The 13734-nt window shown below is 44.1% G+C and overlaps 1 protein-coding gene across 1 annotated transcript; it reads left to right on the plus strand.

Annotated features, from left to right (window-relative positions):
- Window positions 1–11519: 11519 nt before the first annotated feature.
- Window positions 11520–13651, plus strand: ankrd34c (ankyrin repeat domain 34C). Its single transcript, XM_014124847.3, has one exon. The coding sequence runs from the start codon at window positions 11578–11580 to the stop codon at window positions 13141–13143; it is 1566 nt and encodes a 521-aa protein (XP_013980322.1). The 5' UTR covers window positions 11520–11577; the 3' UTR covers window positions 13144–13651.
- The last annotated feature ends 83 nt before the right edge of the window (window positions 13652–13734 follow it).

The following is a 13734-nucleotide window of genomic DNA, read 5'->3' on the forward strand; positions in this document are numbered from 1 at the left end:
GGACTGATCAGAGCCTGAAGGTACGGAGGTGCCGTTCCCCTCACGGCTCCGTAGGCAAGCACCATGGTCTTGTAGCGGATGCAAGCTTCAACTGGAAGCCAGTGGAGAGAGCGGAGGAGCGGGGTGACGTGAGAGAACTTGGGAAGGTTGAACACCAGACGGGCTGCGGCGTTCTGGATGAGTTGTAGGGGTTTAATGGCACAGGCAGGGAGCCCAGCCAACAGCGAGTTGCAGTAATCCAGACGGGAGATGACAAGTGCCTGGATTAGGACCTGCGCCGCATCCTGTGTGAGACAGGGTTGTACTCTGCGAATGTTGTAGAGCATGAACCTACAGGATCGGGTCACCGCCTTGATGTTAGTGGAGAATGACAGGGTGTTGTCCAGGGTCACGCCAAGGTTCTTGGCACTCTGGGAGGAGGACACAATGGAGTTGTCAACCGTGATGGCGAGATCATGGAACGGGCAGTCCTTCTCCGGGAGGAAAAGAAGCTCCGTCTTGCCGAGGTTCAGCTTGAGGTGGTGATCCGTCATCCACACTGATATGTCTGCCAGACATGCAGAGATGCGATTCGCCACCTGGTTATCAGAAGGGGGAAAGGAGAAGATTAATTGAGTGTCGTCTGCATAGCAATGATAGGTGAGACCATGTGAGGATATGACAGAGCCAAGTGACTTGGTGTATAGCGAGAATAGGAGAGGGCCTAGAACAGAGCCCAGGGGGACACCAGTGGTGAGAGCACGTGGTGCGGAGACAGATTCTCGCCACGCCACCTGGTAGGAGCGACCTGTCAGGTAGGACGCAATCCAAGCGTGGGCCGCGCCGGAGATGCCCAACTCGGAGAGGGTGGAGAGGAGGATCTGGTGGTTCACAGTATCAAAGGCAGCAGATAGGTCTAGAAGGATGAGAGCAGAGGAGAGAGAGTTAGCTTTAGCAGTGCGGAGAGCCTCCGTGACACAGAGAAGAGCAGTCTCAGTTGAATGACCAGTCTTGAAACCTGAGTGATTTGGATCAAGAAGGTCATTCTGAGAGAGATAGCAAGAGAGCTGGCCAAGGACAGCACGTTCAAGAGTTTTGGAGAGAAAAGAAAGAAGGGATACTGGTCTGTAGTTGTTGACATCGGAGGGATCGAGTGTAGGTTTTTTCAGAAGGGGTGCAACTCTCGCTCTCTTGAAGATGGAAGGGACGTAGCCAGCGGTCAAGGATGAGTTGATGAGCGAGGTGAGGTAAGGGAGAAGGTCTCCGGAAATGGTCTGGAGAAGAGAGGAGGGGATAGGGTCAAGTGGGCAGGTTGTTGGGCAGCCGGCCGTCACAAGACGCGAGATTTCATCTGGAGAGAGAGGGGAGAAAGAGGTCAAAGCACAGGGTAGGGCAGTGTGAGCAGGACCAGCGGTGTCGTTTGACTTAACAAACGAGGATCGTATGTCATCGACCTTCTTTTCAAAATGGTTGACGAAGTCATCCGCAGAGAGGGAGGAGGGGGGGATGGGGAGGAGGATTCAGGAGGGAGGAGAAGGTGGCAAAGAGCTTCCTAGGGTTAGAGGCAGATGCTTGGAATTTAGAGTGGTAGAAAGTGGCTTTAGCAGAGAAAGTGGCTTTAACAGAAGAGGAAAATGTAGAGAGGAGGGAGTGAAAGGATGCCAGGTCCGCAGGGAGGCGAGTTTTCCTCCATTTCCGCTCGGCTGCCCGGAGCCCTGTTCTGTGAGCTCGTAATGAGTCGTTGAGCCACGGAGCAGGAGGGGAGGACCGAGCCGGCCTGGAGGATAGGGGACATAGAGAGTCAAAGGATGCAGAAAGGGAGGAAAGGAGGGTTGAGGAGAGGGAAGAGATGATAGGATGGAAGAGGAGAGAGTAGCGGGAGAGAGAGAGCGAAGGTTGCGATGGCGCAATACCATCCGAGTAGGGGCAGAGTGAGAAGTGTTGGAGGAGAGCGAGAGGGAAAAGGATACAAGGTAGTGGTTGGCGACTTGGAGGGGAGTTGCAATGAGATTAGTGGAAGAACAGCATCTAGTAAAGATGAGGTCAAGCGTATTGCCTGCCTTGTGAGTAGAGGGGGAAGGTGAGTGGGTGAGGTCAAAAGAGGAGAGGAGTGGAAAGAAGGAGGCAGAGAGGAATGAGTCAAAGGTAGACGTGGGGAGGTTAAAGTCACCCAGAACTGTGAGAGGTGATTTTTATAACACTTTTTTGGTTACTACATGATTCCATATGTGTTATTTCATAGTTTTGATGTCTTCACTATTATTCAACAATGTCAAAAATAGTAAAAATACAGAAAACCCTTGAATGAGTACGTGTCCAAACTTTTGACTGGTACTGTATATATTTTGACCATGAACTTTTACAATATAAGGTAACACAAGGTAATTTAGTGTCCTCAACATGTTCATTACCAGGTTTAGCTGAGGTGTAGAACTCAGGGAATGATTTGTACCGAATACAATGCTCTTAGTTTTAGAGATGTTCAGGACCAATTTATTATTGGCCACCTATTCCAAAATAGACTGCAACTCTTTAAGGGTTTCAGTGAATTCATTAGCTGTGGTTGCTGATGCATATATGGCTGAATAATCAGTATACATGGATACACATGCTTTGTTTAATGCCAGTGGCAGGTCAATGGTAAAAATAAAAGAGTAGAGGGCCCAGAGAGCTGCCCTGCGGTATGCCACACTTTACATGTTTTGACATTAGAGAAGCTTCCATTAAAGAAAACCCTCTGAGTTATATTATATAGATAGCCCTGAATTCATGATATGGCAGAGGTTGAAAAGCCATAACACACAAGCTCTCAACAACAGGTTATGGTCAATAAGATCAAAGGCTGTACTAAAATCTAACAGTACAGCTCCCACAATCTTCTTATTATCAATTTCTTTCAACCAATCATCAGTCATTTGTGTCAATGCAGTACATGTTTGGGGCCCTTCTTTGTAAGCATGCTGAAAGTCTGTTGTTAATTTGTTTACAGAGAAATAGCATTGTTTTTGGCCAAACACAGCTTTTTCCAACAGTTTGCTAAGAGCTGGCAACAAGCTGATAGGTCTGCTGTTAGAACTAGTAAAGACCACTTTACCACTCTTGGGTAACGGAAAGACTTTGGCTTCCCTCCAAGCCTGAGGACAAAAACTTTCCTCTAGTCTCAGATTGACAGATAGGAGATGCAAGACAGATAGGAGATGCAATAGACAGATAGGAGATGCAATAGATTCAGCTTCCATCCTCAGTAGCTTTCCATCTAAGTTATCAATGCCAGGAGGTTTGTCATTATTGATCTACAACAATCATCTTTTCTCTTCTACCACACTTCATATATTTTTTTTAATGCTTGAGTACGATGGTTCACTGTTCATTGTTGCCATTTCCTGCCTAAGTTTGCCACGTTGCCAATGAAGTAATGATTAAAATATTTGGCAACATCAAATGGTTTTGTGATGAATAACCCAACTGATTCGATGAAAGATGGAGTTGAATGTCTTTCTGCCCATAATTTTATTTAAAGTACTCCAAAGTGTTTTTTCCATCTTTCTATATATCATTGATCTAGGCTTCATAATACAGTTTCTTATTTTTGTTGAGTTTAGCCACATAATTTCTTAATTTGCAGTAAATCAGCCAGTCAGATGTGCAGCCAGACTTATTAGCCAATCCTTTTTCCCCATCTCTTTCAACCATACTGTTTTTTAATTCCTCATCAATCCATGGAGCCTTAAAACAGTTCTAACAGTGAGTTACTTAACAGGTGCATGTTTATAAATAATTGGAAGAAGCTATTTCATAAATTCATCAAGTGCAGTGTCTGGATGATCCTTATTAAATCAAACCAGATCAACAAATATTTGTAACATCATCCAAATAAGAGTCACAGCAAAATATTTTGTATGATCTCTTATACACTATTTAAGGCCCAGCTTTTGGAACTTTGGCTTTCCTGGATATAGCCACTATATTGTGATCACTGCATCCAATGGGTACGGATACAGCTTTGGAAGAAAGGTCTACGGTATTAGTAAAAATGTGATCAATACACGTGGATGATCTTGTTCTTGTAGTGTTTGTAAACAACCTGGCAGCTTGCCATATACTAAACTCAGCAAAAAAAGAAACGTCCCTTTTTCAGGACCCTGTCTTTCAAAGATAATTCATAAAAATCCAAATAACTTCACAGATCTTCATTGTAAAGGGTTTAAACACTGTTTCCCATGCTTGTTCAATGAACCATAAACAATTTATGAACATGTACCTGTGGAACGGTCATAAAGACACTAACAGCTTACAGACGGTAGGCAATTAAGGTCACAGTTATGAAAACTTAGGACACTAAAGAGGCCTTTCTACTGACTCTGAAAAACACCAAAAGAAAGTGTGAATGTGCCTTAGGCATGCTGCAAGGAGGCATGAGGACTGCAGATGTGGCCAGGGCAATAAATTGCAATGTCCGTACTGTGAGACGCCTAAGACAGCGCTACAGGGAGACAGGACGGACAGCTGATTGTTCTCGCAATGGCAGACCACGTGTAACAACACCTGCACAGGATCGGTACATCCGAACATCACACCTGCGGGACAGATACAGGATGGCAACAACAACTTCCCGAGTTACACCAGGAACATACAATCCCTCCATCAGTGCTCAGACTGTCCGCAATAGGGTGAGAGAGGCTGGACTGAGGGCTTGTAGGCCTGTTGTAAGGCAGGTCCTCACCAGACATCACCGGCAACAACATCGCCTATGGGCACAAACCCATCGTTGCTGGACCAGACAGGACTGGCAAAAAGTGCTCTTCACTGATGAGTCGCGGTTTTGTCTCACCAGGGGTGATGGTCGGATTCGTGTTTATCGTCGAAGGAATGAGCGTTACACCGAAGCCTGTACTCTGGAGCGGGATCGATTTGGAGTTGGAGGGTCCGCCATGGTCTTGGGGGGTCACAGCATCATCGGACTGAGCTTGTTGTCATTGCAGTTAATCTCAACACTGTGCGTTACAGGGAAGACATCCTCATCCTCATGTGGTACCCTTCCTGCAGGCTCATCCTGACATGACCCTCCAGCATGACAATGCCACCAGCCATACTGCTCGTCAATCCCTTTTAGCACGTCTGGGAACTGTTGGATTGGAGGGTGAGGGCTAGGTCCATTCCCCCCCAGAAATGTCCAGGAACTTGCAGGTGCCTTGGTGGAAGAGTGGGGTAACATCTCACAGCAAGAACTGACAAATCTGGTGCAGTCCATGAGGAGGATATGCACTGCAATACTTAATGCAGCTGGTGGCCACACCAGATACTGACAGTTTCTTTTCATTTTGACCCCCCCCCCCCCCCCCCCCCCCTTTGTTCAGGGACACATTATTCCATTTCTGTTAGTCACATGTCTGTGGAACTTGTTCAGTTTAAGTCTCAGTTGTTGAATGTTGTTATGTTCATACAAATATTTACACATGTTAAGTTTGCTGAAAATAAACACAGTTGACAGTGAGAGGATGTTTCTTTTTTTTGCTGAGTTTATAATGAGTTGCATATAAACAGCTCCTTCTTCAAAAGACGTTCTGTAAACCTTTCAAGCCCATAGGAGGCTGCTGAGGGGAGAACGGCACATAACAATGTCCAGAAAATAGCAAATGGAATGACATCAAACACCTGGAAACCATGTGGTTGATATATTTGACACAATTACACTGATTCCGCTCCAGTTATTACCATGAGCCCATTCTCCCCAATTAAGGAGCCACCAATCTCCTGTATCAAGCCCCCCTCTGTTTAGAGGCAGATCAGCACATTTACTTCAATAGAAAGATCTGTATCTATGTCATAATTACAATTTCAACAGTCTCACTCAGTTTCACTCATGTTGATCTTGGTTTATTATGAAAAGGACCAAGCTAAACTAGTAGAGAGATCTAACCTGTACATTTTGACGTTGGGATAAGCCTCACCGTCTCCTAGCATTAGATGAGATTCCACTCCATAAGACTGCATCTTGAGGGACCCTCCATATCTCTTGGGATTTCATACTGCATGTTGTGTCTTGTCTAATTAAACAAAATAAGCTCTGAAATGTCTTCATTTTGAAAAATGCTGTTCCATTTATATCCACCTTGAACTTTTCATAGATATCATCCATTAATAGTCCCCCTATTATTTTAGCCCACCGTGAAGCATCGCACAGTGTCAGAGACGCGAGAAAAAAGGTTATATTTAGAAGGAGGCAGTGCAGTAGGTGCGGTGTAACATATCTGAAAATGGAAACTGCTCCCATGGGGGACAGCGCTTATTCTCTGCTTTTATTATTTATTTCCCCTTTAATATTCTGCTGACGACAGCAGCGTTGGGGCAAAGACCATATGGAGACTGCTTATGTCCCTGTAGTTCCCATGTTAATGAACGTGCATCGACCGGTAAGCTTGGGGAATATGGCTTTGCCCTGTGTTCTGATCCCCACTCCATAATCTCCCTTCCTGGAGTGGCACCAGTGTGGATAGACTAGCCCAGGGGTTGGCAACCCCGTTCCTGGAGTGCTGCAGGTACAACATGATTTTGTTCAATCTAGGCACCACACCTGACCAAATTAGCTAATTGATCAGTTCAGTGACTGCTTAAATTCAACACACCTGGTCTTCGGCACTACCGGACCAGGGTTGTCTACTCCTGGACTAGCCTCACAATGATACAGACTGTCTTATTTCAGCCACAGGAGGTTAGTGGCACCTTAATTCGGTAGAACGGACTTGTGGTAATGACTAGAGCGGAATCAGTTGAATGGAATCAAATACGTACATCAAACACATGGTTTCCATCCGTTCTCCCCTCAGCAACCTCCTGTGATTTCAGCATCTACATTATTCCCAACATCATGGCATGTCATATACTACTGCCTATTCTTAATCAAACTGAAGCATTCAGTGTAACTGCAATCCAGCCAATAATTGTAAATATAACAACAATTTATAATTGAAATACAGTATGTGTCACGACTCCTGCCGAGGGTGACTCCTCTCCCTGTTCGGGTGGCGCTCGGCGGTCGTCGTCACCGGCCTACTAGCTGCCACCGATCCCTTTTTCATTTTCTGTTGGTTTTGTCTTTATTGGTTTCACCTGTGTCTCATTAGTGTTTAGTTGGGTATTTAAGCCCGTTTCCCCCCCTGTTCTGTGTGCGGGCTTATTTCTGTCGTTTCACTGTGTTTTGTGTAGTGGTACGTGTTTTTGGATCCTTGTGTTTTTTGATTACACCCTGTTGTTGTTCTTGGGTGTATATATTCTTTTGACGGTGCATTCATTAAAGCCCGATAGCAAACACTCTTGTTTCCTGCGCCTGACTCCACACCCACTACATCAAGCGTTACAGTATGTTGCACAATATCATATCCCAGGCCACTTGCTCAAGTAAACTGAGATAACACCTTATTAGAATTATAAATACAAATATGGAATAAGACAATGCATTCCTTACAGCATCCCTGTTCACACCCACCAACAAAGCTCATTTCTTGTTGCTTGACAACACAGGGTTGCAATCCATTATATTTTACCAAATGTTTACATCTCAGAGACCTACATCGAGACAATGCCATTCCCTTGGATTACCTCTCTGTGTTTAAGTGGTGTATGTACCAAAAACCATGTGGAATGTTCCTATACAGAAAAGCCAAACAGTCATAATGACTTTCTGTTAGTTCCTGGGATGAACACAACACATGGAAGTAGAGGATTCTCTGCTGTTCCATAAACCACCTCTCCCTTGTGCCTTCCTGGTAAATAACAACATTTCCCAGGAGTCTGCCAAATAATCACTAGTGGGGGGGGGGGGGGGTCCTTGAATGTTGAAGTCCTGCAACAGCAGAGTAGTGTTTGGGTGGGTATTAAAGTGATTAGTCCATCTCCTTTGAGGAGAGCTGCTGGGGTCATACGGGCTAATGATCAATGGGATTTGGGATTCTTTGTGCAAATGGAAAACATCATCAACAAATACATTTGGTTAAATGACTGAAGAGCCCTCCTGTTTCTTGGTGCAATGTTATTGTTCTGATTACCTGTTCCTTGCAAAGCTGAGAACTCCATCGCTCTCTGCTGTCTCATAGCAACCTAAAAATAGAAATGTCCCTTTTAGGTGGTATGGCTGTGATGGCTGGAACAAGTTTTGGCCTCTTTAATTGTGCTGTAAACATGTTCTGTTTTTAAGATTTTGCAATAGAATACATCCAAGAAATAAACATGAGTGTATTTGTTTTCGAGTTCAGGAGGGCCAAATATTGCAACCAATTGACAACTTTGATGTCTTGGGCATACGGGCACCCTCATATGATTAGGCTACACACTAAAAACAAACGATTCTATATAGTGCCAAATAAGGGTTCTTTGGCTTGTAACCATAGAGGAACCCTTTTAGGTGGTGCTATATTTTTTGTTTCAGCATGGCAATGCCCCCGTGCACAAAGCGAGGTCCATACAGAAATGGTTTGTCGAGATCGGTGTGGAAGAACTTGACTGGCCTGCACAGAGCCCTTACCTCAACCCCATTGAATACCTTTGGGATGAATTGGAACGATGACTGTGGGCCTAATTGCCCAACATCAGTTTCCGACCTCACGAATGCTCATGGCTGAATGGAAGCAAGTCCCCACAGCAAAATTCCAACATCTCGTGGAAAGGTGGAGGCTGTTATAGCAGAAAAGGGGGGACCAACTCCATATTAATGCCCATGATTTTTGAAGGAGTTTTTTGACGAGCAGGTGTCCACATACTTTTGGTTCAGTATTGTATATAGCACCAAAAAAGGGTTACGCTATGGTTACAAACTTTTTGAGGCTATATAGAACCCTTTATGGTGAATTGATCTTTAAAGAACCTTTATCTCAAACGGTTCTTTTAAGAACCATACAAGGTTTTTAATTCTGGTTTAATAGCATATTATTTTGTTAAAATTCCATAGATTTTATGATTGTGTTTATTAACAAGTTGAATCAGGTTTGTTACGTCTGGAACGGCTGGGGGTCCCTGAGGAGAGAATTGAGAACTACAGACTCAGTCAACAGCTCACAATTGACACAAGGCCATTCGTGAGTCTTACACAAGACACCATCACTGGCCATAGTCATATAACATATAATAGCATAACACAACAGATTAGATAAACTGGAATGACACTCTCACTGCATGGTTGCACAAAAAGAGCTGTGAACAAACCATGCCCCCAAATATTTGAATGAGCCACTTCCCCCACATTTTAATTATCACTAAAAGAGGAAAGAACCCTTTATTGAACTGCAAAGAACCATTGAAGCGATCAAAGGGACCTTTGGATCAGTATGGTTCCACATAGAACCAACACCCTTCCCAAAGAACCCTTGTGGAACCTTCATTTTTGTGTGAACTGACCCCAACATCAGCACACGATTTCTACTTCTGTCCATTTGGAGAGGTATAGCTAAGACATGTTCTTGAAACAGTGTTTAAAATGCACTGTAGTTGTAAGTGTACAAAAATATTTTCTGGGCACCTGAGAATATAAAGAAAAGTAAGACGGAGACAGGTGACAGCCACCTCTCTGGAGCAACATCTGTCGTGATAATGTGAATGATCATTTGAAACTGTAGGCTATAAACTTCCAGTGTACAAAAATATTCAATTATACTTTGATGAACTTTATATATACTGAATCTTGATTCTCCCTATCGTGTGGGAGTGGGATATAGGCTAAGTCATAAAAAAATGTCATTATAAACATGTTATGAAACATTCCATTTTATTGGAAGGTAGAACTGGTTTGTTTGTGTGCTGCAGACATGAAAAATGTGACAGGTTCTCACCAGAAGCAATCTTTATTTTTGTCGACTCTGACGTCAAGAAAATGCACGTTTCATTCACCAGGCAAAACAAAGTTATTTATACCTCCAGTAGCTTGAGGTTGTGATTCTTGCGCAGTGAAAGGAATGCCGCCTATTGGACTGATCTATTGCGTTTCCATAACAAAAGCGACCAGCATGATGCGCTATGGTGCAAGAGCTCTTAACGTAAACTAGGACAGTATTTGAGAACCTCCGAATAAATTCAGGGACTATAAGAAGAACCATTTGAAAACTTTTATTTTCATTATGTTTCAGGGTAGGTAATGACAAAACACTGGGTGCACCTTTGAACATGACAAGCCGGGATCAGGTAAGATACATAGTTGAATGACAGTTAAACCTTCTTGATATTTTGTATAAAACCATGTGGATGAAGGCAGATTGTTTCTTGCTAAAAACATACATAATCAACATTAATATACCATTCATGTAATTTCATACTAACATTGTATAGACCACACACTTTTTGAGAAGCCTACTATGATTCGATCATTTAAGATAGATTAGCTAATGAGAATATGAAACGTGAGGAGCATATAGCCAACACCTTAAATTGTGGTCCTTTTTAGGCTACTTCTGTTGATAATACTTTATTTTAATGACACACAGGGATCATAGTAGATTACAAGTGTATAAAAAAAATGTAGCCTACATTGTGCAACAGATTATTTTACATTTAGATTATGAATTGTGTAGATAAAACGTTTTCTACCAGACGCGCGTCTCTAACAAGTGATCCAAAATGAGGACCATGGACAGCGACGCGCTATAGACTATTCTAAGCGATCGCGCGAGGATGATGGTAACATCTATTCATTCGATCATGCACATTAGTTAGCCTACACTAAGACGCATCTTAGTTGTCATCGAGTCTTGTAAGAAAAAATTGCAAAGTAGATGTTTTTGCTGTAGGCATACTCTTTTATGCAATGCATAGGATGTTAACACTCATGGTGAGGCTGTTTTCTTATACAACCATATGATTTTCTCCATATAGTCATGTTTTATATTTTTGGTATTTTATTATCTAAAACTAGAACTAATTCATTTATAGTCTTGGATCTGGGATTAATTGGTCAATTACAGTGCAACAACAAAAAAAGTAAAAATACTAGGCTAATGTTGTCCATCTCCATCTAGCAAGCAATACATTCAAGATAAATGGCTTGATTTAAATACAGAACGTTTAGCCTACATATAGCCTATATCGCACATTCTTCCATCTAACTTATGTTTTATACAGGGAGATGGAAGCTTACAGAAGATACATGTGACAAGGTTAGGCCCCTAGAAAAAGAAAAGGAAGCCTCACACTAGGAGCTTAGATGCAATAATTGTATAACCAACGTTCCTGACAGCCAAGCCGTTTTCATCTCGGTATATATAAAGGTTAGGCTCCGATTCACGAAATTATATTTTTTCATTGCTACAATCAGTTTCATGTTTTGACAGTAACGCTCCCTAAATAGGTATAAAGTTTCGTCCACTATTGCCATACCTGTCCATGTCTTCAAAAGTGATTTTTACTGAACACAGACTGCCTCCTGGTGGTAGTCTTGAGAGGCTTGGAAATAATCCATTGTGATGACTCCGTATGTGATATTACTAGATGAATCATTAAGCAGACCTATAGATTGAACAAAATATAATGCAATAAATCAATACTTTGTTTGAAGGGTTGCAGGTTGTGACTGCCTTTCACCACTGAGGGAGGGCGCTATCTGTGGTTGTCTTGGCGATGATGGCAGACATACTGGAACTGCGGACAGATGGGAACTCGCTTCTGAAGGCGGTATGGCTCCGACGCCTGCGGCTCACTAGGCTCCTGCTTGAGGGGGGTGCCTATATCAATGAGAGCAACGAGCGAGGAGAGACACCGCTCATGGTGGCCTGCATGTCCAAACACAGCGACCCGCAGAGTGTCAGCAAGGCAAAGCTGGTCAAGTACCTGCTGGATAATAAGGCTGACCCCAACATCCAGGACAAAGCAGGCCGGACAGCCCTGATGCACGCCTGCAGCCAGAGGGCAGGGCATGAGGTGGTGTCCCACCTGTTGACCAATGGGGCTGACCCAAGTCTTGAAGACAGGAGCGGGGCTTCTGCTTTGGTCTATGCAGTCAATGCAGATGATAAGGAGACCCTAAAGGTTCTCCTAGATGCATGTAAAGCCAAGGGCAAAGAAGTAATCATTATCACCACAGACAAGTCACCCTCTGGCACCAAAACCACAAAGCAGTACCTGAATGTCCCCCCTTCCCCAGAGCTAGAGGATAGGTGCTCCCCTGCATTCTGCACCACTCCCTCTGACATTGAGCTCAACACCTCCTCCTCACCTAACTCAGCCGAGCAGCACAACACTATCTTCAGTTTCCAGACAAAGTTGAAAACATCGTCCAGCACAGCAGCAAAGCTTCCCAATGGGCCAACCTCTCCCACACGGCGACCAGCCAACCCCAAGCGTGCTCGTTTACCCCAGCTGAAGCGTCTGCAGTCAGAGCCGTGGGGGCTGATCGCTCCCTCCGTCCTGGCTGCAGCTGCGGCCCATGAGGAGAGTAAGAGAGCCACCTCTGATGAGGTTGTCACAGGCGTCAATGGACTTGCTCTGTCTAAGAGATCGACTATGTCTCGACAAAACAGTGTGGATGGCAAGGATGTGTTGTTCCCACAAATGTCATCCTCATTGTCTGTCCCTCTAACTTCCAAATCGGCCTATGAGAGGTCTCTGTGTCAGCACCAGCCCCTGGCCCGGCGTAGTACCGTCCCTGCAGACCAGGACAGTAGCAGCAACAGTGTGCCAGCCAGCTTGAGAGACCCAGTCTACAGGAGACGGCTGGGCACTGACCACTATGACTCAGACTCCCAGCTGTACTCAGACTCTGGCATGCTGGACTCTCCTAAGGTTCCTCTAGAGAGGAGGAAACTCAACACGTCTCCGTTAGCCATGCTGACCAGCTCCAGGGAGTCCCTAGACAGCAATGCCAGCACGTCATCTCCTAGCACAGCACGTCGCCGCGCACCAGGCCTCTTGGAGAGGCGAGGCTCGGGGACTCTGCTGCTGGACTACATTTCCCATACCCGGCCTGGCCATCTACCCCCACTGAACGTCAACCCCAACCCTCCTATCCCAGACATTGGAGCCAGCAGCAAGCCCTCGTCCCCTCTTGCCTCAGGTTTCATATCAATAGCTCCAGTAGCACCAAACTCACCAAAGAGAGGCCAGCTCAAGTCAAAAAAAAAACTTGTAAGGAGGCACTCTATGCAAGTGGAGCAAATGAAGCAGCTCTCTGCTTTTGAGGAGCTGTAGTGGACTCTTTGTTTGTAGATGTAGCAATGTTCACAACATAAAATATGGCTAACGTTTCTAAAGGAAATTTTGTTAAATGGAATTTCAACTTTTCCTCTTAGAAAACCAGTGGATCATGGATATAACTTGCTTACCAGTATAAAGTTGTAAATGTTATGGATGCTCTTAGAATATTAGCACCACCTATTAATAAACGTTACAGGTTAGACACTAGCAACATCTAAAGCATGGCTCCTCTAACCGTGTTCCTGAAGAGCTACCCTCCTGTAGGGTTTCGCTAAACTGATTCCGTGTATCAACCAGCTAATTATTAGAATCAGGTGCGCTAAATTAGAGTTAGAGCAAAAAGAACAGTAGCTCTCCAGGAACAGGGTTGGCTGAGAGATAAAAAAGTATTTGAAAATCATAAAAATTATTTGACTATAAGTATATGAAAAATAATCTTTGTCGGCACATCAAATCCTTTAGATGTGCAATCCTAAGAACACATACAGTAGGAGGGACATGTGTAGCCAACAAGTCATCTGGTTGTATAGAATGTTGTTATTAGTGCAACATGCAGATGGGGGGTATGTTGTAGCTTTAGTATTA

The sequence above is a fragment of the Salmo salar genome, chromosome 10 (genome assembly GCF_965601325.2).
Source record: "Salmo salar chromosome 10, fSalSal1, whole genome shotgun sequence".
Taxonomy (NCBI): Eukaryota; Metazoa; Chordata; class Actinopteri; order Salmoniformes; family Salmonidae; genus Salmo; species Salmo salar.